This window comes from Diaphorina citri, unplaced genomic scaffold (assembly GCF_000475195.1).
Source record: "Diaphorina citri unplaced genomic scaffold, Diaci psyllid genome assembly version 1.1 scaffold380, whole genome shotgun sequence".
NCBI classification, from domain to species: Eukaryota; Metazoa; Arthropoda; class Insecta; order Hemiptera; family Psyllidae; genus Diaphorina; species Diaphorina citri.
This window is the reverse complement of record NW_007377815.1, coordinates 190616-214326: the sequence shown is the minus strand read 5'-3', so window position 1 is coordinate 214326 and position 23711 is coordinate 190616. Positions and strand designations below refer to the sequence as shown.

At 40.8% G+C, this 23711-nt stretch overlaps 1 protein-coding gene across 1 annotated transcript in view; it reads left to right on the top strand.

Annotated features, from left to right (window-relative positions):
* Positions 1–3482: 3482 nt before the first annotated feature.
* LOC103508261 overlaps positions 3483–23711 on the top strand; it is a gene marked incomplete at its 5' end in the record, with an annotated part of 54022 nt that continues 33793 nt past the window's right edge. The window contains 7 exons of the mRNA XM_026822899.1: positions 3483–3601; positions 3642–3837; positions 4355–4435; positions 4482–4562; positions 4614–4694; positions 9871–10110; positions 14112–14293. Of these exons, the coding sequence (XP_026678700.1) occupies positions 3483–3601; positions 3642–3837; positions 4355–4435; positions 4482–4562; positions 4614–4694; positions 9871–10110; positions 14112–14293 (980 nt within the window). The remainder of the gene's footprint in view (positions 3602–3641; positions 3838–4354; positions 4436–4481; positions 4563–4613; positions 4695–9870; positions 10111–14111; positions 14294–23711) is intronic.

The following is a 23711-nucleotide window of genomic DNA, read 5'->3' as shown; positions in this document are numbered from 1 at the left end:
CCCCTCTCTCTCTCTCTCTCTCTCTCTCTCTCTCTCTCTCTCTCTCTCTCTCTCTCTCTCTCTCTCTCTCTCTCTCTCTGTCTCTCTCTCTCTCCCATCAACTCCTTACGATGCCATATTCTTAGATTTTCAAATGAGAGAGAGAAAAAAAAGGAGGAAAAGTACATTTCATATGAGTAGAAAGGGAGGGAGGGGGGACGAGAGGGAGGGAGGGGGGAAGAGAGGGAGGGAGAGGGGTGGGAGAGAGAAAAAGACAGAGAGGGGAGTGAGGGAGAGAGAAATACAGAAGCAACACACAAATTTTATGGAAAACAGAAAATGTCATTAAATGGAAAGAAAAGATAGGGAGAGAGAGAGAGAGGGAGAGGGAGAGAGAGAGAGAGAGAATAAAGGAAGAGAGGTATAGATTAGGAGAGTGAGTGAGAGAGAGAGAGAGGAAGAGGAGGAGAAAAAAAGAGAGAGAGAGAGAGAGAGAGAGAGAGAGAGAGAGAGAGAGAGAGAGAGAAAGAGAGAACGCGAGAGGTATAAGATTAGGAGAGTGAGTGAGAGAGAGGAAAGGAGGAGGTTAAAAAAAAGAGAGCGAGAGAATAAAGGAAGAGAGGTATAGATTAGGAGAGTGAGTGAGAGAGAGAGAGAAAGAGGAGCTTTGAGAAAAAAAGGTGATAGAATTAGAGCGAACGAGTAAAGAGAGAGATATGTAGATATAGAGTTGGAGAATGAAAGAAAGGTGAGAGAGAGAGAGAATTAAAAAAAGAAAAGGGGAGGGAGAGGGAGGGGGTGATACATGAATAGAAAGAAATGAAAGAGAAAGAAAATGGAAGAATTCTCAATGAACTTAACGCATGAGAGAGAGAAAGAAAGATAGAGAGGGTGGGAGGGATAGAGAGAGAGAGCCTGCGAAGAAAGGTAGGTACCTAGATATATGAGAGGGAGGGGGTGATACATGAATAGAAAGAAATGAAAGAGAAAGAAAATGGAAGAATTCTCAATGAACTTAACGCATGAGAGAGAGAGAAAGAAAGAGAGAGAGGGTGGGAGGGATAGAGAGAGAGAGCCTGCGAAGAAAGGTAGGTACCTAGATATATGTATGTAAAAGTAGGCTTGCCAAATATCCAAAATGTCGATTCGGGACGCGAATCCGCGAACATAATTGCCAAATCCGCGAACATAATCGCAAAATCCGCGAACAAAATCGCCAAATCCGCGAAAATAATCGCGAAATCCGCGAAAATAATCGCGAAATCCGCGAAAATAATCGCGAAATCCGCGAAAATAATCGCGAAATCCGCGAAAATAATCGCGAAATCCGCGAAAATAATCGCGAAATCCGCGAAAATAATCGCGAAATCCGCGAAAATAATCGCGAAATCCGCGAAAATAATCGCGAAATCCGCGAAAATAATCGCGAAATCCGCGAAAATAATCGCGAAATCCGCGAAAATAATCGCGAAATCCGCGAAAATAATCGCGAAATCCGCGAAAATAATCGCGAAATCCGCGAACATAATCGCCAAATCCGCGAACAAAATCACCAAATCCGCGAACATAATCGCGAAATCCGCGAACATAACCGCGAAACCCGCGAACATAATCGCCAAATCCGCGAACAAAATCACCAAATCCGCGAACATAATCGCGAAATCCGCGAAAAAAATCACCAAATCCGCGAACATAATCGCGAAATCCGCGAAAAAAATCACCAAATCCGCGAACATAATCGCGAAATCCGCGAAAAAAATCACCAAATCCGCGAACATAATCGCGAAATCCGCGAAAAAAATCACCAAATCCGCGAACATAATCGCGAAATCCGCGAAAAAAATCACCAAATCCGTCTCACCAACATAGACCCCCCTCGTGGATCGGCGGACGTCGAGTCTGTGTGGACACAGCTTCAAGGGCATTTGCTTACCTGTCTGGCTAGGGGACGTTAAACAGAGAGAAGACTAGCATCTGGCTGTGGGATTATAAACAGGGAGGAGAACAGCTTACCCTAACCAGCCTAGCAAGCTGGCAGTTCCTCAAAGGGTTCTCTCTGCTTTAAGTACCAAGCACAAGTCCTCACGATGGTTGACTGCGGTTCAGGACGAGCCAGCCAATTTAACATGGCTAGAGCTAGAGACCATCACCCCGGTGTATAGCAGATACAAAGAGACATTTTTTTCTTTATTCTGCTATCGCCATTCGGCGAAAGCTAAAGCCGCTACAACAACAACAACCTATTACTTTTATTGGAGCCCTTTTTCCGAGTGTAAAAATTTTAACCCAATGGCGCCGGAATTAATTTTTTCTCGAATTTTGACAAATAAAATATCAAAATCTTCTTCAAACCCTAGCTTGAAAACCCAAACAAAAGCTTCAAAAACCCTAGATTTCAATGGTGAGTCTACACAAAATAAATTCGTTCCAATGTTCTATTTTCAAAGTGATCTTTTCTTACTACATTAGAACTCCAACTCAACAGTAGTGTAGCTGTTCTCAACGAGATTACCTACAACGAGTCCTACAATATTATGGCAGAACTTTGAACTACATATTTCTGACTCCACATGAGCTCACGTGACGTGATACTGATAGTAGTGTATTTCTACCTTCAGACTCCGATTGTTCCGATTTTTTTTTTCTTTTAATGTAGTCTAGTGTACACACAGAGGTAGATATTCACACACATGACTTTCGACATCCGTTGTCTCTCCCATGTGACAATAATAACCATATGCTGTCTCTTTCTCTAACTCTCTCTCTCTCTCCCTTTCCCTCTCTCTCTCCCTTTCCTCTCAGTCCCTCCTCCTCCTCCTCTTTCTGTTCCTTCCGTATTTTAAATTATTCAAATCAAGAAAACGATTCCATTTGGGAGTTGAGCCTTTCCCTCTCCCTTTCTCTCTCTCTCTATCTCTTTCTCTTTAACCTCTATTTCTTATCTTTTTTCTTTCTCTTTTCCTGCCGTATTCTTTCTGTCCCTTTATCTTTCTTCTTCTATTTTTATTTATTTTTCATTTCATCTTTTTCTTCATATTTCTCTCTTTCTTCCTCTCCTTCGCTTCCCCTTTTCCATTATATTATATAACCACATACTTCTCTGTCTTTTTCTCTCACTTATTTATTTGTCTTCCCTTTGTTCTCTTTCTTTCTAGACATTTCCCTGTCTTTCGCTTTCTCATCCTCTCTTTTTACCGTTTTCTGTCATTTGTAAAAATAATTAATGCGTAAAGATATTCTGTCACCCTCGTTATTACATACTCCAGCACTGTTCTATCTTCTACCTCGTTACCACATTCGTATCTTAGAATTCACCCTAATTCTCTGCAACTCTCCTGTAAAAATTTTAACCCAATGGCGCCGGAATTAATTTTTTCTCGAATTTTGACAAATAAAATATCAAAATCTTCTTCAAACCCTAGCTTCAAAACCCAAACAAAAGCTTCAAAAACCCTAGATTTCAAATTTTATCCACTCAATTTTTCTCTCTTCTGTGTCCGCAGGGTATCGGGTACAACTTCGACTTCAAAATCAGCTACAAGTTCCTGAACAGGTTTGAATCCCACCTGCGGTACGGAAATACATCTCTGTCCATATTCCGCGGCGATCTCATCAAGAACACGTACTGTGATAGGCTCTTCTACAACTGCGACAAACTCAAGGTTATCCACTCAATTTTTCTCTCTTCTGTGTCCGCAGGGTATCGGGTACAACTTCGACTTCAAAATCAGCTACAAGTTCCTGAACAGGTTCGAATCCCACCTGCGGTACGGAAATACATCTCTGTCCATATTCCGCGGCGACCTCATCAAGAACACGTACTGTGATAGGCTCTTCTACAACTGCGACAAACTCAAGGTAAAAAAAAAAACATTACTTTCCTTCCTATAGAATAAGGAAAGTAAAAATCTGGTGTCAACATCACACGACTTTCCTTATCCTATTACATTATGCTTAGCTGGGTTTCTTAGGTATGATTTTGGAGGTCACACACACACACACACACACACACACACACACACATACACACACACCTACGGACCAATGGCTGAAACTTTGGAATTGAGCTCTAAGGGACCTCAAAACGTGTTCTGGCTCTAAAAAATGACCATCGAAAATTTCACCCATTACTTTCCTTCCTATAGGACAGGGGTTTCCAACTAGCGGCCCGCGGGCCACATGTAGCCCGCCAGACCATTTTTGTGGTCCGCGAAGCTTTTTGAAATTTGTACAAAACTTACTTAAATGTAAAAAAAAAAAGGTAAAAATCTTCGAATACTTTTTAAAAAAAAAATCGTTTAAAACAACATCCCTGTGAATTCTACTCTATTCTATTCTGTTCTATTCTATTCAATTCTATTCTATTCTATTTCAGTGTCGTATCCAGTCACCCAACTATCCAGGGGTGTATCCGCGTAACGTTACCTGCTACTACAAGATAGAACACAACATCCCTGTGAATTCTATTCTATTCTGTTCTATTCTATTCTATTCTATTTCAGTGTCGTATCCAGTCACCCAACTATCCAGGGGTGTACCCGCGTAACGTTACTTGCTACTACAAGATAGAACACAACATCCCTGTGAATTCTATTCTATTCTGTTCTATTCTATTCTACTCTATTCTATTTCAGTGTCGTATCCAGTCACCCAACTATCCAGGGGTGTACCCGCGTAACGTTACTTGCTACTACAAGATAGAACACAACATCCCTGTGAATTCTATTCTATTCTGTTCTATTCTATTCTATTTCAGTGTCGTATCCAGTCACCCAACTTGCCAGCCTAGTTAGCTTAGTCGGTAGTGCGTCTGCCTTGTAAGCGCTAGGCCGCGGGTTCGATTCCCGCCCGAGGCGGATTTTATCCTAAACGAATAATGTTTGTCCTCGGAACGGCTGGCTTTCTCCTATCCTGTCTTCCTTCTCTCTTCGATTTCGGGACGATAAGACCATAGCAGTTACAGTTCCCTCTGTCAAACCTCTGTAAAAAAAAAAGTCATTTCGTCAGACGGTCTGAATCCGAGTGGCGACCATAAGAAAGGTCCATCCTTGTGTATAAAAAGAAGGGAAAGGAAGAAGAAAGAGAAATGGGAACCCTCATACCATATTAAATTCCTTAATCCTGTCTTCCTTCTCTCTTCGATTTCGGGACGATAAGACCATAGCAGTTACAGTTCCCTCTGTCAAACCTCTTTAAAAAAAAAAGTTATTTCGTCAGACGGTCTGAATCCGAGTGACGACCATAAGAAAGGTCCATCCTTGTGTATAAAAAGAAGGGAAAGGAAGAAGAAAGAGAAATGGGAACCCTCATACCATATTAAACTCCTTAATAAAAGTCAAGACTGAAAGGTTTCTTGCCTGTAGAATAAAAGCTATACAAAAGTGGATACTAAAATTCTATAGAGTTCTGTCTCTCTCTCTACCTCCCTACTTCAGTACTCCTCTCTCTCTCTCTCTCTCTCCTTCTGTCTCTCTCTCCCTCTCATTCCCTCTCTTCCTCTCCCATCTACTCCTTACGTTGCCATATTCTTAGATTTTCAAATGAAAGAGAAAAAAAAGGAGGAAAAGTACATTTCATATGAGTAGAAAGGGAGGGAGGGGGGAAGAGAGGGAGGGAGAGGGGTGGGAGAGAGAAAAAGACAGAGAGAGGAGTGAGGGAGAGAAATACAGAAGCAACACACAAATTTTATGGAAAACAGAAAATGTCATTAAATGGAAAGAAAGCTTTCAGAATTGAGAACTCAGTCCTCACTCTCACCCAGCTCAGCACATGCCCATACATTTTTTTCCACTTTTCGCTCAAAACTAATCAGCATTCTCAAAGTAACATCCGACTATGTTAACTACCAAGCGTGCCGGGAGGCGCGCGAACGTCAAGAGTTCGAAGCGCCAACCGGCCTACATATATTCACATGATCATTATAACATGAGATTGTTGACCTGCAGGGTAAATAAAATTTAGAGTAAGTGATGTGATACTCCTCGACCTAATCTGTTCCCTCATTGCTATTGTCTAATTTTGAAACGTTTCATTGTAAGGAAGAACGAGGGAGGGAGGAAAAGGAAATCTTTTCTTACTTCCCCTACTCTCTCCCCCTCCTCTTTTTTCACTCTTCCCCCTCCCCTCCTTTCCCTCTTTCGTTCTCTTTAACCTCCTTCTCCCTTCACTTTTCCTTTTTCCACCTTCTTTTCTCTCTCCTCTGCCTCCCTCTTACGATTTTTACTCCTCTTTATTCTTCCCCTCTTCCCTCCCTAATTTTCTCCTCCTCCTTTTCTTTTTCTCCTTCATTTTTTTCTGCTTCTCCTTATCCTCTCCGTATTTTTACTCCTTCTCCTTCCCTTCCTCTTCTCTTTTCTCATCTCTTCTTCTTCCTCGCTCTCCTCCTTGATTCTTCTCCCCTTCTTCCTTGTCCTTCCCTTACTCTTCTTTTTTTCCTCCTCGTATTCTTCTTCCTCACCCCTTTATTATTCATTTCTTTCCAGTCTTTTTCTTCTCCTCTTCCTCCTTGATCTTCCCCCACCCTTCTCCTCTTTTCACCTCTTCTTTCTTCTTCTCAGTCCCTCCTCCTCCTCCTCTTTCTGTTCCTTCCGTATTTTAAATTATTCAAATCAAGAAAACGATTCCATTTGGGAGTTGAGTTAGACACAAGAAAATTGGAAGGTAAGGAAAGAACAGAGGAAAGGAAGGAAATTGGAAGGTAAAGATAGGCAAGAGAAGAGAATGGAAAGCAATTTGGAAGATACACAACGAAGGTAGGCGAAAAGGAAGAAGAGGTTGTTAGGTTAATGGATAATAGTGTAGTCTGTAGAGAGATTGAAGAGAATGGAAAGCAATTTGGAAGATACACAACGAAGGTAGGCGAAAAGGAAGAAGAGGTTGTTAGGTTAATGGATAATAGACTTGGACTTGAACCAACAATCTCGACATCCAAGAATAAAGTTCCATGAACAGTTACTATAGGTAACTGAAGTTTTATAATGATGAGCGAAAATTGTAGGAGGTGTTAGTCAAGTTTTCTACTTTTGGAGAATTTTCGTGTTACAAACAGACACGGACTGAATTCAAACTGGTGGAGCTACATACCTACGTAAAACCATCACGTACCCGTCCATTTTGACGGAACTTACTTTTTATCCGCACAGTTGAGCAGTTAAGTACCTACATTGAATACGTGAAGCAATGTTGACATTAAGGTTTCATTTTCCTGTGAAAACATTGCCATATTGCAGACGGTTTATGCGAGGCTCTCTCAGGCATTTGTATGGAAATAATGTACTCGTATTACTCGTAAATTTGCATTTTCCTCCTAATGAAATCTCAACTTCGACATTGCGAGTGGAAAAATTCCTAGCCTTTCGCTCGAGGTGTATTTTCCCTTTTTTTTTCTACCCGAGTGAACTTTATCGTGATGTGGGATAGTAGGGGACTTTGTAAAGATGTAGGTAGATGTATCTTTTGCAGTTTGTCATGCTAATTCATCTGATTGGTCGAATGCCAGACGTAGACGTTTCCTAACCGTATTAATGTATTATTGAGGTCAAAATCCTAAATTATGCTGAGCACAAAATTCAATACCTTAGGTGGGATCGAACCCACACTCTCCTGGTTACCAGGCGAGCAATCAAGAGACGTGTAAAACACCGAGAGGATGGAATATATGCCACATCAGGCTCATAAGTCTCATAACATACAAATGCCTGGCATACATTCACATTCGCTATCGTAAGCCACACATGAAAAAAGAAGAAAAAAGTTATGAGATCCGAGCCTTGTGTTTCTACGGTCTAGTAAGTACATTGTTACATGCTGTATGAACTTGGGACTTTGTCATTGAATAAACTTGTGTGTCACTGTTGGAGTGTTGGGTATGAGATTTCAAAAGCTCATAAAAATACAATACAACCCGCATTAAATAGAAATAAAATAATGGAAAAAGAACGGGCGCCTATTCAATAGTAAAGAAGGAGGAGGAATAGGTCAGTTTAATATAGAGGGTGTTAGTAAAACCTATAGGTACCTATGTCATGCTAAAATGAACCTCGTTGGTAGATAGGTAAGTACCTAAGAATCGCGAAATCCGCGAATATAATCGCGAAATCCGCGAACATAATCGCCAAATCCGCGAGCATAATCGCGAAATCACATAGGTACGATATGTATATAGGTACGATAGGTGATAGGTAACATACCTATTATTAAAAACAGATAAGCAAAATACAGTCGAACCTGGATAAACGAGAATTCAAGGGACCAGCTCATTTTTTCGTTTAAGGCTGTTTAATACAACATTTTCTCGTTTATAAAGGTTTAGCAAAGAAGTGGAAGAGCAAACTGATGAAAGCATGACACATTTAAACAAGTTAAGAACAAATTCTGATTTATAGAGGTAGGTACCTAATTTTAAAGTTAAAAAACGCGTCCCGAATTTTTTCTGGGACAGAAACGGAAATTCGGGACAAAACGCCCCAAAATGAAAAACTGAACGGGACGCCGGGACACCCCCTGAAATTCGGGACTGTCCCGGCCAATTCGGGACGTTTGGCAAGCCTATGTAAAAGGGACATTTAAAGCAGATGATGCCAGCCTAGTTAGCTTGGTTGGTGGCGCGTCTGCCTTGTAAGAGCTAGGCCGCGGGTTCGATTTCCGCCCGGGGCGGATTTTATCCTGATGGGATAATGTTCGTTCTTGGAACGGCTGGCTTTCCTCCTATCCTGTCTCTTCGATTTCGGGACGAGAAGACCCTAGTAGTTACAGTTCTCTCTGTCAAACCTCTGTAAAAAAAAGCAGATGATAATATGAAGGTAGAGGAAAATGTAGAAGGGTAAAAAAGGCAGGGATAAAAACGATCAGAAATCGAAAAATGGGAAAAAGAAGAAGAAGAAGAAAGAGGAGGAGGAGGAGGAGGAGGAGGAGGAGGAGAAGTAGAAAAAGAAACAATTTTTTTCTTCTGAAAATGTCAAAAATGTTACTGTACCTAAACCTACCTACATAGGTACAATGGTACATATACCTACAATAATGTTTCGAGAGAGAGAGAGAGAGAGAGAGAGAGAAGGGAAGGGAAGGAAAGAGAGAGAGAAGGGAAGGGAAGGAAAGAGAGAGAAAAAGAGATAAAGGGAGAAAAAAAGAGAGAGACAAAAGGGGAAAGAGTAGAGAGAGAGAGTATTAATGGGAAAGGTAAAGGGATAAAAAGAGCGGAAAAGAAATAGATAAAGGGAGAGGAGGAGGAGAGAGAGGGAGAGAGGGAGAAATGGGATGGACAAAGAGGTTCATACCCTCTTTAGTGAATACAGGATTTCAATCTGAATGTGTTAACAGGACGATGGGGTGGGTGAAAGACTGGATGGGTGACTTGACATGTGTCCATAATGGATTTTGAATTGACTTTCGACATCCGTTGTCTCTCCCATGTGACAATAATAACCATATGCTGTCTCTTTCTCTAACTCTCTCTCTCTCTCCCTTTCCCTCTCTCTCTCCCTTTCCCTCTCCCTTTCTCTCTCTCTCTATCTCTTTCTCTTTAACCTCTATTTCTTATCTTTTTTCTTTCTCTTTTCCTGCCGTATTTTTTCTGTCCCTTTATCTTTCTTCTTCTATTTTTATTTATTTTTCATTTCATCTTTTTCTTCATATTTCTCTCTTTCTTCCTCTCCTTCGCTTCCCCTTTTCCATTATATTATATAACCACATACTTCTCTGTCTTTTTCTCTCACTTATTTATTTGTCTTCCCTTTGTTCTCTTTCTTTCTAGACATTTCCCTGTCTTTCGCTTTCTCATCCTCTCTTTTTACCGTTTTCTGTCATTTGTAAAAATTTTAACCCAATGGCGCCGGAATTAATTTTTTCTCGAATTTTGACAAATAAAATATCAAAATCTTCTTCAAACCCTAGCTTCAAAACCCAAACAAAAGCTTCAAAAACCCTAGATTTCAAATTTTATCCACTCAATTTTTCTCTCTTCTGTGTCCGCAGGGTATCGGGTACAACTTCGACTTCAAAATCAGCTACAAGTTCCTGAACAGGTTCGAATCCCACCTGCGGTACGGAAATACATCTCTGTCCATATTCCGCGGCGACCTCATCAAGAACACGTACTGTGATAGGCTCTTCTACAACTGCGACAAACTCAAGGTAAAAAAAAAAACATTACTTTCCGTTCCGGAGATATTGTTAAATTACACCGAAAACCGCCAAAAAGCGGTAAAATGCCGCCAACCGTTGCACCGGTCTTAACCAAAAGTTTCGTGTCGCATCCTTGTCACATTTGACAGCTACATACCAAATTTCAAGTCTCTAGCTCTTACCGTTCTCGAGATATTTTGTTTACAGACAGACAGACACACAGACAGACAGACACACACACGGACCAATGGCTGAAACTTTGGATTTAGGCTCTAGGGACCTCAAAACGTGTTTTGACACTAAAAACTTACCATCGAAAATTTGACCCGATTACATTACTTTCCTTCCTATAGGATAAGGAAAGTAAAAATCTGGTGTCAACATCACACGACTTTCCTTATCCTATTACATTATGCTTAGCTGGGTTTCTTAGGTATGATTTTGGAGGTCACACACACACACACCTACGGACCAATGGCTGAAACTTTGGAATTGAGCTCTAAGGGACCTCAAAACGTGCTCTGGCTCTAAAAAATGACCATCGAAAATTTCACCCATTACTTTCCTTCCTATAGGACAGGGGTTTCCAACTAGCGGCCCGCGGGCCACATGTAGCCCGCCAGACCATTTTTGTGGTCCGCGAAGCTTTTTGAAATTTGTACAAAACTTACTTAAATGTAAAAAAAAAGGTAAAAATCTTCGAATACTTTTTTAAAAATTTCGTTTAAAACAACATCCCTGTGAATTCTATTCTATTCTGTTCTATTCTATTCAATTCTATTCTATTCTATTTCAGTGTCGTATCCAGTCACCCAATTATCCAGGGGTGTACACTACGGGGACATAGGCACCAGTTACGAGATAGAAGTGAGGAGGCCTCGTGAGGACAGATTACCCTTCCTTTGCTTCCTCAATTTTACCGCCGGGGGAGCGCAGTATGGCGATCTGATACAGGTAAGAGCAACTTCAGTCTTAAGGTGTGTCCACACATAGTCGATCGATACTGACTGAACCGTCCACACTGCCTCGACAACATAGATTCACCTCGTCGATCGACTAGCGGTCGAGTATATTTGGACACACCTTTATGTTGACCTTCAGTCTCATGTTGACATGAGCTTTTGGCTTTGTGCGAGGATAGAAAATACCTTGTTTATCCTGCTGGAATAAAAAGCCCCTTTACACCAGCAGAGTTCATTAGAGGCCAGCAGTGGGCCTTAGAGTGTTTTTTGGAATGATCTAGAATTCTATCCTATCTTCCTTCTCTCTTCGATTTCGGGACGATAAGACCTTAGCAGTTACAGTTCCCTCTGTCAAACCTCTTTAAAAAAAGGAGGAAGAGAGTCCTAATCCCTACCCTAAGGCCAGTCACTCACTATCAGGTAGACCTGACGGTCAATCTATTGCGGCTCTCTAAACAGGTAGGACCTGATCAGGTCTACCTGATAGTGTGTGTGCTCATCAGTTAGACCTGATAGGTGGACTTTTTCAGCCGTACCTGTCAGGTCTACCTGCTAGTGTGTGTGCTCATCAGGTATCAGGTAGACCAGACAGACGAACCTGATCAGGTGTACTTGTCAGGTCTGCCTGATAGTGAGTAGTAGCTGGCCGTAGAATGGGAGTGAGTACCTATGCTCTGATTTGATCAGCAGATGTGAATACTCAGATTTCATCACCACTAAGATACTTAGATTCAGATACTTAGATTTCATCACCACTACAGCTCTCCTAAACAAAATACAGGGTGCTCCCACAAAATAATGTACACCCTGTTCCCTCTTCTACCTCGTTACCACATTCGTATCTCAGAATTCACCCTAATTCTCTACCGTACCGTACTACCAAATTCTCCTACCCCAAACAAAATAGGGGGGCTGTTAAAGTTGCCAAATTTTGACTACTTGATTATGTTCTTGTGAAGTTTTTGAAAATTTGACACCTTTCTCAGATACATAATTCCATGTCGAACATAATTCCATCTCTCTCTCTCACAAGAAATCTCACTCACAACCACCATGGGTGACATGAATTTTCTCTCTCTCTCTCCCTCTTTGAACCTGGTTTCTAGCTCTCTCTCTCTCTCTCTCTCTCTCTCTCTCTTTTTTTTCACAAAAATAAAAACTTTAACACACAAATTCATCCCCCTCCTTCTTAGATTTCATCACCACTAAGATACTTAGATTCAGATACTTAGATTTCATCACCACTATGATACTTAGATTCAGATACTCAGATTTTATCACCACTAAGATACTTAGATTCAGATACTTAGATTTCATCACCACTAAGATACTTAGATTCAGATACTTAGATTCATCACCACTAAGATACTTAGATTTCATCACCACTATGATACTTAGATTCAGATACTCAGATTTCATCACCACTAAGAATATTTTGACTACTGGGACTGGAACTTAACCTGCACCCTGGAATCCCTGAAACCACTAAGATACTTAGATTCAGATACTTAGATTTCATCACCACTAAGATACTTAGATTCAGATACTTAGATTTCATCACCACTAAGAATATTTTGACTACTGGGACTGGAACTTAACCTGCACCCTAGAATCCCTGAACTACCTACATTGGGAATCCGACTGAAAAGTAATAAGTCCCAGTTCTTGTTTGCAAATTAAAAACGGATCAAGCTCTAAGGCAGGGGTTCTCAAACTTTTGAGTACTGCGTACCACCTGACACCTCAAGGTTCTTTTGGCGTACCACCAAACATCAATTCTGTGTGATTTGGGGGTTAATTAAAGAAATTATAGTGTCCCAGGCGAAATTTTTGTGGTAATCCTAGTACGATATCACAATTTTTTGGTGCCCTGATTGTAGATTTTTTACTTTCTATTATTTCTCTCCTAACTAGGGTTGCCAGATTTGTTTTCGAATTTACGAGACAAATAAAATTATGAAAATGAGTTTCTCAAGTAAGGCAGGGGTTCTCAAACTTTTGAGTACTGCGTACCACCTGACACCTCAAGGTTCTTTTGGCGTACCACCAAACATCAATTCTGTGCGATTTGGAGGTTAATTAAAGAAATTATAGCGCCTCAGGCGAAAATTTTCTGGTAATCCTAGTACGATATCACAATTTTTCGGTGCCCTGATTGTAGATTTTTTTTCTCTCCTAACTATTAGGGTTGCCAGATTTGTTTTCGAATTTACGAGACAAATTATAAAAATGAGTTTTTCAAATCTCTTCGCGTACCACCAGAAGTGCTTCCGCGTACCACTAGTGGTAAGCGTACCACAGATTGGGAACCCCTGCTATAAGGGATAAGGGCAGCCTAGGAGACTGTTACCACATTCGTATCTCAGAATTCACCCTAATTCTCTACCGTACCGTACTACCAAATTCTCCTACCCCAAACAAAATACAGGGTGCGCCCACAAAATAATGTACACACTGTTCTATCTTCTACCTCGTTACCACATTCGTATCTCAGAATTGACCCTAATTCTCTACCGTCCTACCAAACTCTCCTACCCTAAACAAAATACAGGGTGAACCCACATAATAATGTACAACTTATGTCGGTCACTCAAGCTGAGACGGTCTGTCAAGGTAGAAACACACTGCCATCACGACACGTGAGCTCACGTAATAGAAGTGTAGCTGTCCTCAACGAGATTACCTACAACGAGTCCTACAATTTTATGGGAAAACTTTGAACTACATCTTTCTGTCTCCTCATGAGCTCGCGGGCCACATGTAGCCCGCCAGACCATTTTTGTGGTCCGCGAAGCTTTTTGAAATTTGTACAAAACTTACTTAAATGTAAAAAAAAGGTAAAAATCTTCGAATACTTTTTAAAACATTTCGTTTAAAACAACATCCCTGTGAATTCTACTCTATTCTATTCAATTCTATTCTATTTCAGTGTCGTATCCAGTCACCCAATTATCCAGGGGTGTATCCACGTAACGTCACCTGCTACTACAAGATAGAACACAACATCGTGAATTCTATTCTATTCAATTCTATTCTATTCTATTTCAGTGTCGTATCCAGTCACCCAACTATCCAGGGGTGTATCCGCGTAACGTCACCTGCTACTACAAGATAGAACACAACATTCCTGTGAAGAACAAGCAGGTCTTGATAACCGTTTCACAACCCAAAGGTCACAAGATCAATATCAAACATCAGCACATACACGATAAAACCCAGCGGATGCTCAAGTAAGTAACCCTGAGTTAAGTAACGTCTAGCGTGAATGGGTGACCGTCTTGGGCACGAATAGAAAGAGAAACACTCAAAGAGAACGCTGTTGTGAAACACTCATTAGTATTATTATTAGTATTTTTTACCGCTTGTAATTTACTACCCCAGCTAGTTAGGTACGAGAGGTATTTGCTACTAATTTTGTAATAGGAGAGGTGGGGGGGGGTCTCTTCCTTTATAATATTTTCCTTCCTTTGGGGACATTCTTATTCTCAATTAGAGAGAAAGGAACAAATGTAACAGAGAGGGAGAGAAAGAGGGAAAGATAGAGAGGAAGGGAGAGAGAGGGAGAGAAATGTCACAAACAACAAAGAAAGTAATAAAGAGAAGAAGAGAGAGAGGGGGAAGAAAGGAAGAAGAGGGAGAGAGAGGGAGGAGAGAGAAAGAGAGAGAGGGGGATAGGAATTATAATGCCTGCCTATTCATTCAAAACTAACGGTTTCTGTTTTCTTCTTCTACCTTTCCACTCTTTGTCTTCCTCCTTCTCCTTCTCTTTCCCAGCTCCCACTCCTTCTTCTCTTCCTTTTTCTTCTCTCCCCCTTTTGTCTTCTTATTTCTCTTCTCCCTCTCTTCCTCCTCCTCCTTCTCTTCCTCCTCCTCCTTCTCTTCCTCCTCCTCCTTCTCTTCCTCTTTCTTCTGTTTCTCCATGTACATTATCATTATTGTCTTCTGTATTCTTTGCTTCCCCTGCCTTCAGTTATATTCTCAGTAATTTTTTTTTTTTTTTTTTTTTTTTTTTCATTGACTTCCAACAAATGTGAAAGGTTTTTTTTTAGATTTATTAAATATATAAATACATAACAATACTTCAATCATCAATACACATCAAGCCAGCTCCATCATCAAAAGCATAAGGCTTAACAATCTGCCTTGTTCCTCTTAATCTTAATGAGACAGCTTTCAGAATTGAGAACTCAGTCCTCACTCTCACCCAGCTCAGCACATGCCCATACATTTTTTTCCACTTTTCGCTCAAAACTAATCAGCATTCTCAAAGTAACATCCGACTATGTTAACTACCAAGCGTGCCGGGAGGCGCGCGAACGTCAAGAGTTCGAAGCGCCAACCGGCCTACATATATTCACATGATCATTATAACATGAGATTGTTGACCTGCAGGAATTTTTTTTTTCATAACCAAATATATAAATTTAATATATACATAACAATACTTCAATCATCAATACACATCAAGCCAGCTCCATCATCAAAAGCATAAGGCTTAACAATCTGCCTTGTTCCTCTTAATCTTAATGAGACAGCTTTCAGAATTGAGAACTCAGTCCTCACTCTCACCCAGCTCAGCACATGCCCATACATTTTTTTCCACTTTTCGCTCAAAACTAATCAGCATTCTCAAAGTAACATCCGACTATGTTAACTACCAAGCGTGCCGGGAGGCGCGCGAACGTCAAGAGTTCGAAGCGCCAACCGGCCTACATATATTCACATGATCATTATAACATGAGATTGTTGACCTGCAGGGTAAATAAAATTTAGAGTAAGTGATGTGATACTCCTCGACCTAATCTGTTCCCTCATTGCTATTGTCTAATTTTGAAACGTTTCATTGTAAGGAAGAACGAGGGAGGGAGGAAAAGGAAATCTTTTCTTACTTCCCCTACTCTCTCCCCCTCCTCTTTTTTCACTCTTCCCCCTCCCCTCCTTTCCCTCTTTCGTTCTCTTTAACCTCCTTCTCCCTTCACTTTTCCTTTTTCCACCTTCTTTTCTCTCTCCTCTGCCTCCCTCTTACGATTTTTACTCCTCTTTATTCTTCCCCTCTTCCCTCCCTAATTTTCTCCTCCTCCTTTTCTTTTTCTCCTTCATTTTTTTCTGCTTCTCCTTATCCTCTCCGTATTTTTACTCCTTCTCCTTCCCTTCCTCTTCTCTTTTCTCATCTCTTCTTCTTCCTCGCTCTCCTCCTTGATTCTTCTCCCCTTCTTCCTTGTCCTTCCCTTACTCTTCTTTTTTTCCTCCTCGTATTCTTCTTCCTCACCCCTTTATTATTCATTTCTTTCCAGTCTTTTTCTTCTCCTCTTCCTCCTTGATCTTCCCCCACCCTTCTCCTCTTTTCACCTCTTCTTTCTTCTTCTCAGTCCCTCCTCCTCCTCCTCTTTCTGTTCCTTCCGTATTTTAAATTATTCAAATCAAGAAAACGATTCCATTTGGGAGTTGAGTTAGACACGAGAAAATTGGAAGGTAAGGAAAGAACAGAGGAGAGGAAGGAAATTGGAAGGTAAAGATAGGCAAGAGAAGAGAATGGAAAGCAATTTGGAAGACACAACGAAGGTAGGCGAAAAGGAAGAAGAGGTTGTTAGGTTAATGGATAATAGTGTAGAGTCTACACTGTAGACTGTAGAGAGATAGGTAAATGGGGGCAGAGAGACAGTTAAATAAGGTATAGATTGTTAAATTGGCTTTACATAGAAGGACAGTTAAATCTATATAGGTAGATATTGAGAGGCGGGTTCGATTCCTGCCCGGGGCGGATTTTATCCTGATGGAATAATGTTCGTTCTCGGAACGGCTGGCTTTCTCCTATCCTGTCTTCCTTCTCTCTTCGATTTCGGGACGATAAGGCCATAGCAGTTACAGTTCCCTCTGTCAAACCTCTTAAAAAAAAATATTGAGAGGCAGTCAAATAATGTATAGAAAAGGGATGCCCAACCTTTTCAGAGGAAGATCGACTTAAATTTTCAATACACAGTCTTGCGATCGACTTACCTATCCAATGAAAGACTTAACTCTGAATTTGGTGCACAAGTTTGGAGGAATAGGGTGTCTAAGATGATATTGTCAGGTTCAAAGAGTTAAAATACTGCTGGGTGTGCTGGTCGCGATTGACCGGTTGGGCAGCCCTGGTATAGAGAGATAGGTAAATAGGTCATGAAGGTAGGTAGTTAAACGGAAAGTTAGGTAAATAACTCTCTCTTCCTTTCATCTTATCGAATTATTCCTCACTTTTCCTTATTTCTCTCTCTCTCTCTTCCTCTCCCATACAATATTTGGACCCTTCCTCCCTCTCTTTCTCTCTCTTTCTCCCTCCTTCGTACAATATTTGGACCCTTTCTCTCTCTCCCTCCTTCGTACAATATTTGGACTCGCTCTCTCACTCTCTCTCTCTCTTTCTTTCTCGCACTCATTCGTTATCTATCTCTGAGTTCCTTCCTACCTTTCTCTCTTTCTCTCTCCTTCGTACAGTATTTGGACTCTCTCTATCTCTCTCCCTCCTTCTTTCTCTCACTCATTCGTTATCTATCCCCAAGTCCCTAACTCCCTACCTTTCTCTCGCTCTTCTCCAGTCCCTCCCTCTTATAAGAAAAGGAGGTGGAGGGACTAAAAGCGATGAATATAAAGGTAAAAAAACAAACCCTTTAAAAAAAAAAAAAAAAAAAAAATGAGAGGCAGTCAAATAATGTATAGAAAAGGGATGCCCAACCTTTTCAGAGGAAGATAGACCTAAATTTTCAATACACAGTCTTGTGATCGACTTACCTATCCAATGAAAGACTTAACTCTGAATTAAATTTTGGTACACAAGTTTGGAGGAATAGGGTGTCTAAGATGATATTGTCAGGTTCAAAGAGTTAAAATACTACTGGGTGTGCTGGTCGCGATTGACCGGTTTTTAGCCCTGGTATAGAGAGATAGGTAAATAGGTTATGGAGGTAGGTAGTTAAACGGAAAGTTAGGTAAATAACTCTCTCCCCCTTTCATCTACTCTAATTATTATTCTTCACTTTTCCTTATCTCTCTCTCTCTCCCCCTTCCTCCCTCTTCCTCTTCCATACAATATTTGGACCCTTCCTCCCTTCCTCCCTCTCTCTCTCTCTTTCTCGCACTCATTCGTTATCTATCTCTGAGTTCCTACCTTTCTCTCTTTCTCCCTCCTTCGTACAATATTTGGACTCTCTCTCTCTCCCTCCCTCTTTCTCTCACTCATTCGTACAATATTTGGACTCTCTCTCTCTCCCTCTCTCTTCCTCTCACTCATTCGTTATCTATCTCCAAGTCCCTCACTCCCTACCTTTCTCTCGCTCTTCTCCAGTCTCTCCCTCTTATAAGAAAAGGAGGTGGAGGGACTAAAAGCGATGAATATAAAGGTAAAAAAACACGGAACATCTATCTCTGAGTTCCTTCCTACCTTTCTCTCTTTCTCCCTCCTTCGTACAATATTTGGACTCTCTCTCTCTCTCTCCCTCCCTCTTTCTCTCACTCATTCGTTATCTATCTCCAAGTCCCTCACTCCCTACCTTTCTCTCGCTCCTCTCCAGTCCCTCCCTCTTATAAGAAAAGGAGGTGGAGGGACTAAAAGCGATGAATATAAAGGTAAAAAAACACGGAACAAAAAAAAAGAGGTTAAAAAGAGATGAATTTGTTAAAATATATAAACCAGTGGCGTATCCTTGAATGGAAGATAGGGGAGCACCGCTTTCCTTTCTCTCTACTGTTTTTCTCACTCCCCCTACTTATCACACTGAGAAAAAAAACTAGGGTGCCGGAAGCTCAATGGGGTGACTGGGTTCCGGCACCGAACTCTAATAGTTCCATATTACATCGGTATCTACATCGGTAAGCCCGGCAATATAATATACATAGCTATCCAACAACCTAATTGAGGGGAAGTAACCCAATAATAGAGTTCTTTCACCCTAACTCGTGGCACCCTGTCATCATTTTTTTTTTTCTTCTTCTTCTCAGTGCACCCACCGAAAATAGTAGTGATCATTCAGCCTGGACTAAGACCATCAGGAAATCGGGCATTTGATTGGTCAATTTTGACTTGAGACTGATCTAAGAACGATCATTCTTGTTCATAAATACGAGTGTAAGACCATCAGGAAATCGGCGTTCTTTATATTTTTCTCCCCTTTTGAAAATCTCACGCGCCACACGACTGACAGCCTGGACTCTAAGACCATCAGGAAATCGGCGTTCTTTATATTTTTCTCCCCTTTTGAAAATCTCACGCCACACGACTGGAAAAGATGAATTTGTTAGATGTACAAAGTAAAAAATAATATGAAAAAACAAGATTTCGTTCCCTTCGGATATTTGAACTTCCCGTTTTTTTTTCTATTTTCATTATTTTTTCGAGGAGTACGGAAAGGTTCCGGTTATGATAGCAATATTCTCTGCTGTTAGCTGCTACAATATTGTTCCCCGTTCGAGAACTCTTTACCCTCTTAAATCCTTTCCCGGTATCCGTAGGTCCCGCTCCGGTAAAGTAGAGCTTTAGTCAAGTATTCGATATAATGGGATGAACTGGTGTTTCAGTGCATGTACACAAAATGTCCCTGGTTTTTTTCTCAGTGTATGTACACAAAAGCGCCTTCTGATTAGGTCTAAGATTTTCGTACATACCTGTAGAGTCCAAGTTTAAATACACCATACCTAGGTAACGTTCGAGAACTCTTTACCCTCTTAAATCCTTTCCCGGTATCCGTAGGTCCCGCTCCGGTAAAGTAGAGCTTTAGTCAAGTATTCGATGTAATGGAATGAACTGGTGTTTCAGTGTATGTACACAAAATGTCCCTGGTTTTTTTCTCAGTGTATGTACACAAAAGCGCCTTCCGATTAGTTCTAAGGTTTTCGTACCTGTAGAGTTCAAGTTTAAATACACCATACCTAGGTAAAAGGGAAAAAAATCCAGTTAAAAACTATACGACATTGTTACAAAGCGAGAGTGGGAGAAAAAGATGGAGATGAAGAGACAGAGAGAGAGAGAAAGAGAAGGGAAAATGAGACAAAGAAGGAGAGAGAGAGAGAGAGAGAGAGAGAGAGAGAAACAGGGAATGAAAATTAATGTTTTTCTAAAAAAGGAGAAAAACTTTAAAGAATACAAATTAGAAGAGACGAGTTAATGAGAGAGGGAGAGAAAGAGAGAAGGAAGAGATTAGGGGAGAAAGAGATAGTAAGAGAGAGAGAGGAAGAGAGAGGGAGAGAAGAGGATGAGACAGTGAATGAGTGGGAGGGAGAAAAAATCTAGGTATCTAAGTAGAAAGAATTGAAAGAGGAGGAGGAGGAAGAGAGGTAAAAGGAAGAGGATAAAGAGAGGAAGGGGAGGTGGATAAAAAAGGAGCGAGTAACATGGTACTAATTAGGCCCCAGGGTCTATTTTGCTCTCTCCCTCCCGCCCTCCTTTTCTCGCTCTCTCTCCTTTTCGCTCTCTCTCTCTTGTCGTCCCCTCGAGAGGTTTGAGTTTTTTTCTCCCCCTCTCTCTCTCTCTCTCTCCCTCTACCTTGTTGTCAGATTTATGCTAATTCCGTCGCAGAATGGAAGGAGGGAGAGAGACAGAGAGAGAGAGAGAGAGAGAGAGAGAGAGAGAGAGAGAGAGAGACAGAGAGTTGGAGCTAGAAAAAGATTGAGGCGAAAAGAGAGGGAGAGGGAAAGAACAGTAAGAGAATAGGGAAAAAGACAGAGAGGGATAGAAAGAGAGACACAATGTGAGAGAGAGACAGAGACAGAGAGAGAGAGAGACAGACAGACAGAGAGGAGAAAAAGAGAGAGGAAAATGGAAGTTATGTAGGCAAAAAATTAAAGCTGTACCTGTAGGTAGTAGGTACCTAGGTATGTATAGAGTAGGAGGTAATACAGTAGGAGGTAATACAGTAGGAGGTATCTAATGTAGGTACTCGGGAACAATGGGGGTGAACATTTTTCGCTCAGGTCGGGGGAAGGTCAGGAAAGGTAGGACTAGGAATGTGTGTTATTTCTACGTGTTACCCAAGAATAACAAATACAGGCAATATACACAGGTCTTGTAGGTATACACGAGTATGTAACATAATTAAAAATAACAAATAAAGAGAGAGGGAGAGGGAAAGAGAGAGAGAGAGAGAGAAATTAGGAGGGAGAGGGGGAGAGAGATAGAAAGAAGGGAGTGTAGGAATTAGGAAGGGGTGAAAGGAAGGGAGAAACAGAGAGAGAGAGAGAGAGAGAGAGAGAAAGGGGTGCGAAATGAGAAATATGAGAATCAAGAGGGAGAGAGAGAAAGGGGGTCAGAAATGAGAAACAGGAGGGAGGGAGAGAGAGATAAAGAGAGAGGGAGGGAGGGAGAGATTAGCCTGGAGATAATAAAAATAATAGTGAAAGCAAAAACCTTCGAGTTTTAAGAGAATAAATGAGGGTCATGTGTAAGAATAATAATGTGGCGCTGTAAAATTAACCTGCTCTTCAAATTGTTATTGTTTCTCTTTACTAAAAAAAAAAAAAAAATCTTTTAACAGCCCTTTTCTATAAAGAGATCTGTGTAACAACGGAGGTCTTATCGTCCCGAAATCGAATTGAGAAGGGGGGGACAGGGGACATAAAAAGATGTTAGAAACAACGTTCTACGTGTAAAAGAAGAAGAAGAAGAAGAAGAAGAAGAAGAGAAGTTATGTAGGCAAAAAATTAAAGCTGTACCTGTAGGTAGTAGGTACCTAGGTATGTATAGAGTAGGAGGTAATACAAGAAAACACTTCAGTCGATAATTTAAGACCGGTTGTAGCGTCACCTATGTTAAGCTAAGCCGAGCAAGGCCAATAAATGGATGGGTGCTCAAAATTTTCGAAGTCTGGCAGGGCCGTATTTAGGGCTCCACCTCGAACTTCATTTTTCTCCTTTACTGTAGGCTAGACTTTGGAAATTTTAAGCATACCTCATCTTTAAATCATAAAAATAAATAAATTGTACATAGAACTCTGTACAGTAAAGAAGTAGGTACCTACCTCTTACGTACCTATAGCAAGCAAATCTTGAATGTGATTTGTGAACGATATTACACACGATCGTTCTTCTTCACATTCCGATGAAAGCAAATATTTTTACTGGTTTTGTTGATGTTTCATGAATACGAATGTCCATATAACGATTGTATATTCTTTGACTTGGATAAGGTATTATGAATAATTTATACCTATTGTACTTTACCTTACCTACAGTAAAGTCAATATGAGTACAATGGTACATACCTACTACCTAGTAGCAGTCAGCTCCCATGGCGTAGTGGTCACTGCACTCGCCTTGCACGCGGGAGACCCGGGTTCGATTCCCGGCGGGGTCAAGAAATTTGTATCATGCAAATGATTGATCCCGTGACTGGCTGTTGCGGGGCCCACTCAGCCTCGTGAGGAAAATGAGTAGCTATGACATGTAAATGCGCATAGCGACCGGTGCCAGCATGGTAGGTAAACATTGGTTGTTAGGATTATTGAGATACTTATTGGGAAAAATCCTACAATGCTGCAGTGAGCACCAAAGTTGTGACATAACACAAAGAAATTGCATTTACAAATCCTCTGTATGGTAAACAATGTAATCAAGTAAACATGTCTGCTAAATTTTATTTAAAGCGGGCAAACTGATCAAAAGTTACGGTGAAACAAGGAGTTTCATTATAAATGCAAGAGGTTTGATAGAGGGAACTGTAACTGATAAGGTCTTATCGTCCCGAAATCGACGAAGAAGGAAGACAGGATAGGAGAAAGTCGGCCATTCCGAGAGCGAACATTATTCAATCAATGTGATTTCTCAATTTTCTCGCTCTCGAATTTTCGACCCATTATTCGTTCAGGATAAAATCTGCCTTGGGTAGGAATCGAACCCGCGGCCTAGCGCTTACAAGACAGTCGCGTTACCAAAGTAACTAGGCTGGCGACTAGAAATAAAAACAAGCTTTTGGTCAGACCCAAACAGAAATCGACTTTCCATTTTTCGAATAAGCTGAATTTATTATTGTTATTTTTATTTCGTTTCAGAGGAACGAGTATTCGGAAAGCATAGGTTGTCAAATTATCAAGCAAGATGATGTTACTCAGGTAAGTAGTGCCAACAAGAAAAACTGACTTCCTTTCCAATTGAACCCACTTCCCTTATTTTGAAAAAAAAAAAAACTTTCTCCGCCAAAGACAAGAGAAACGGCAAACGAAAAATACTTATCCAAAGAGCGCTTAGAATCAGGAAAGTATTTTTCACCATTTTCTTATCTATTGTTCCTCTATTCTCTTATCCATTTCCCCAGGAGGGGTTGAGCGGACTCAAATCATGTCCCCCGGACGGTCTAGTCTGGAGACTTGCAATCTGCAGTTCGCACGCTCTATACTCGATGGGCGGGGCAAAGTCTTTCGCTCACGTGTGGTTTGAGTTTGTGCAGGAGCTACGATATCGGTGGGAGAATTCATTGCGGATACCGGGGTAAGTGAGAGACAACTTTTACCAGATTGATTTTTTTTTTCCTTAGATAAAACTTTTTACGGAATTGATTTTTTATTTTGAGATATAACTTTTTTCCTAATTGATTTTTTCGAGATACAACTTTTTACCTGGGTAATCGATTTTTTTTTTTTTTTTTTTTTTTTTTTTGGGATAAATTTTTTACCTAATTTTTTTTTT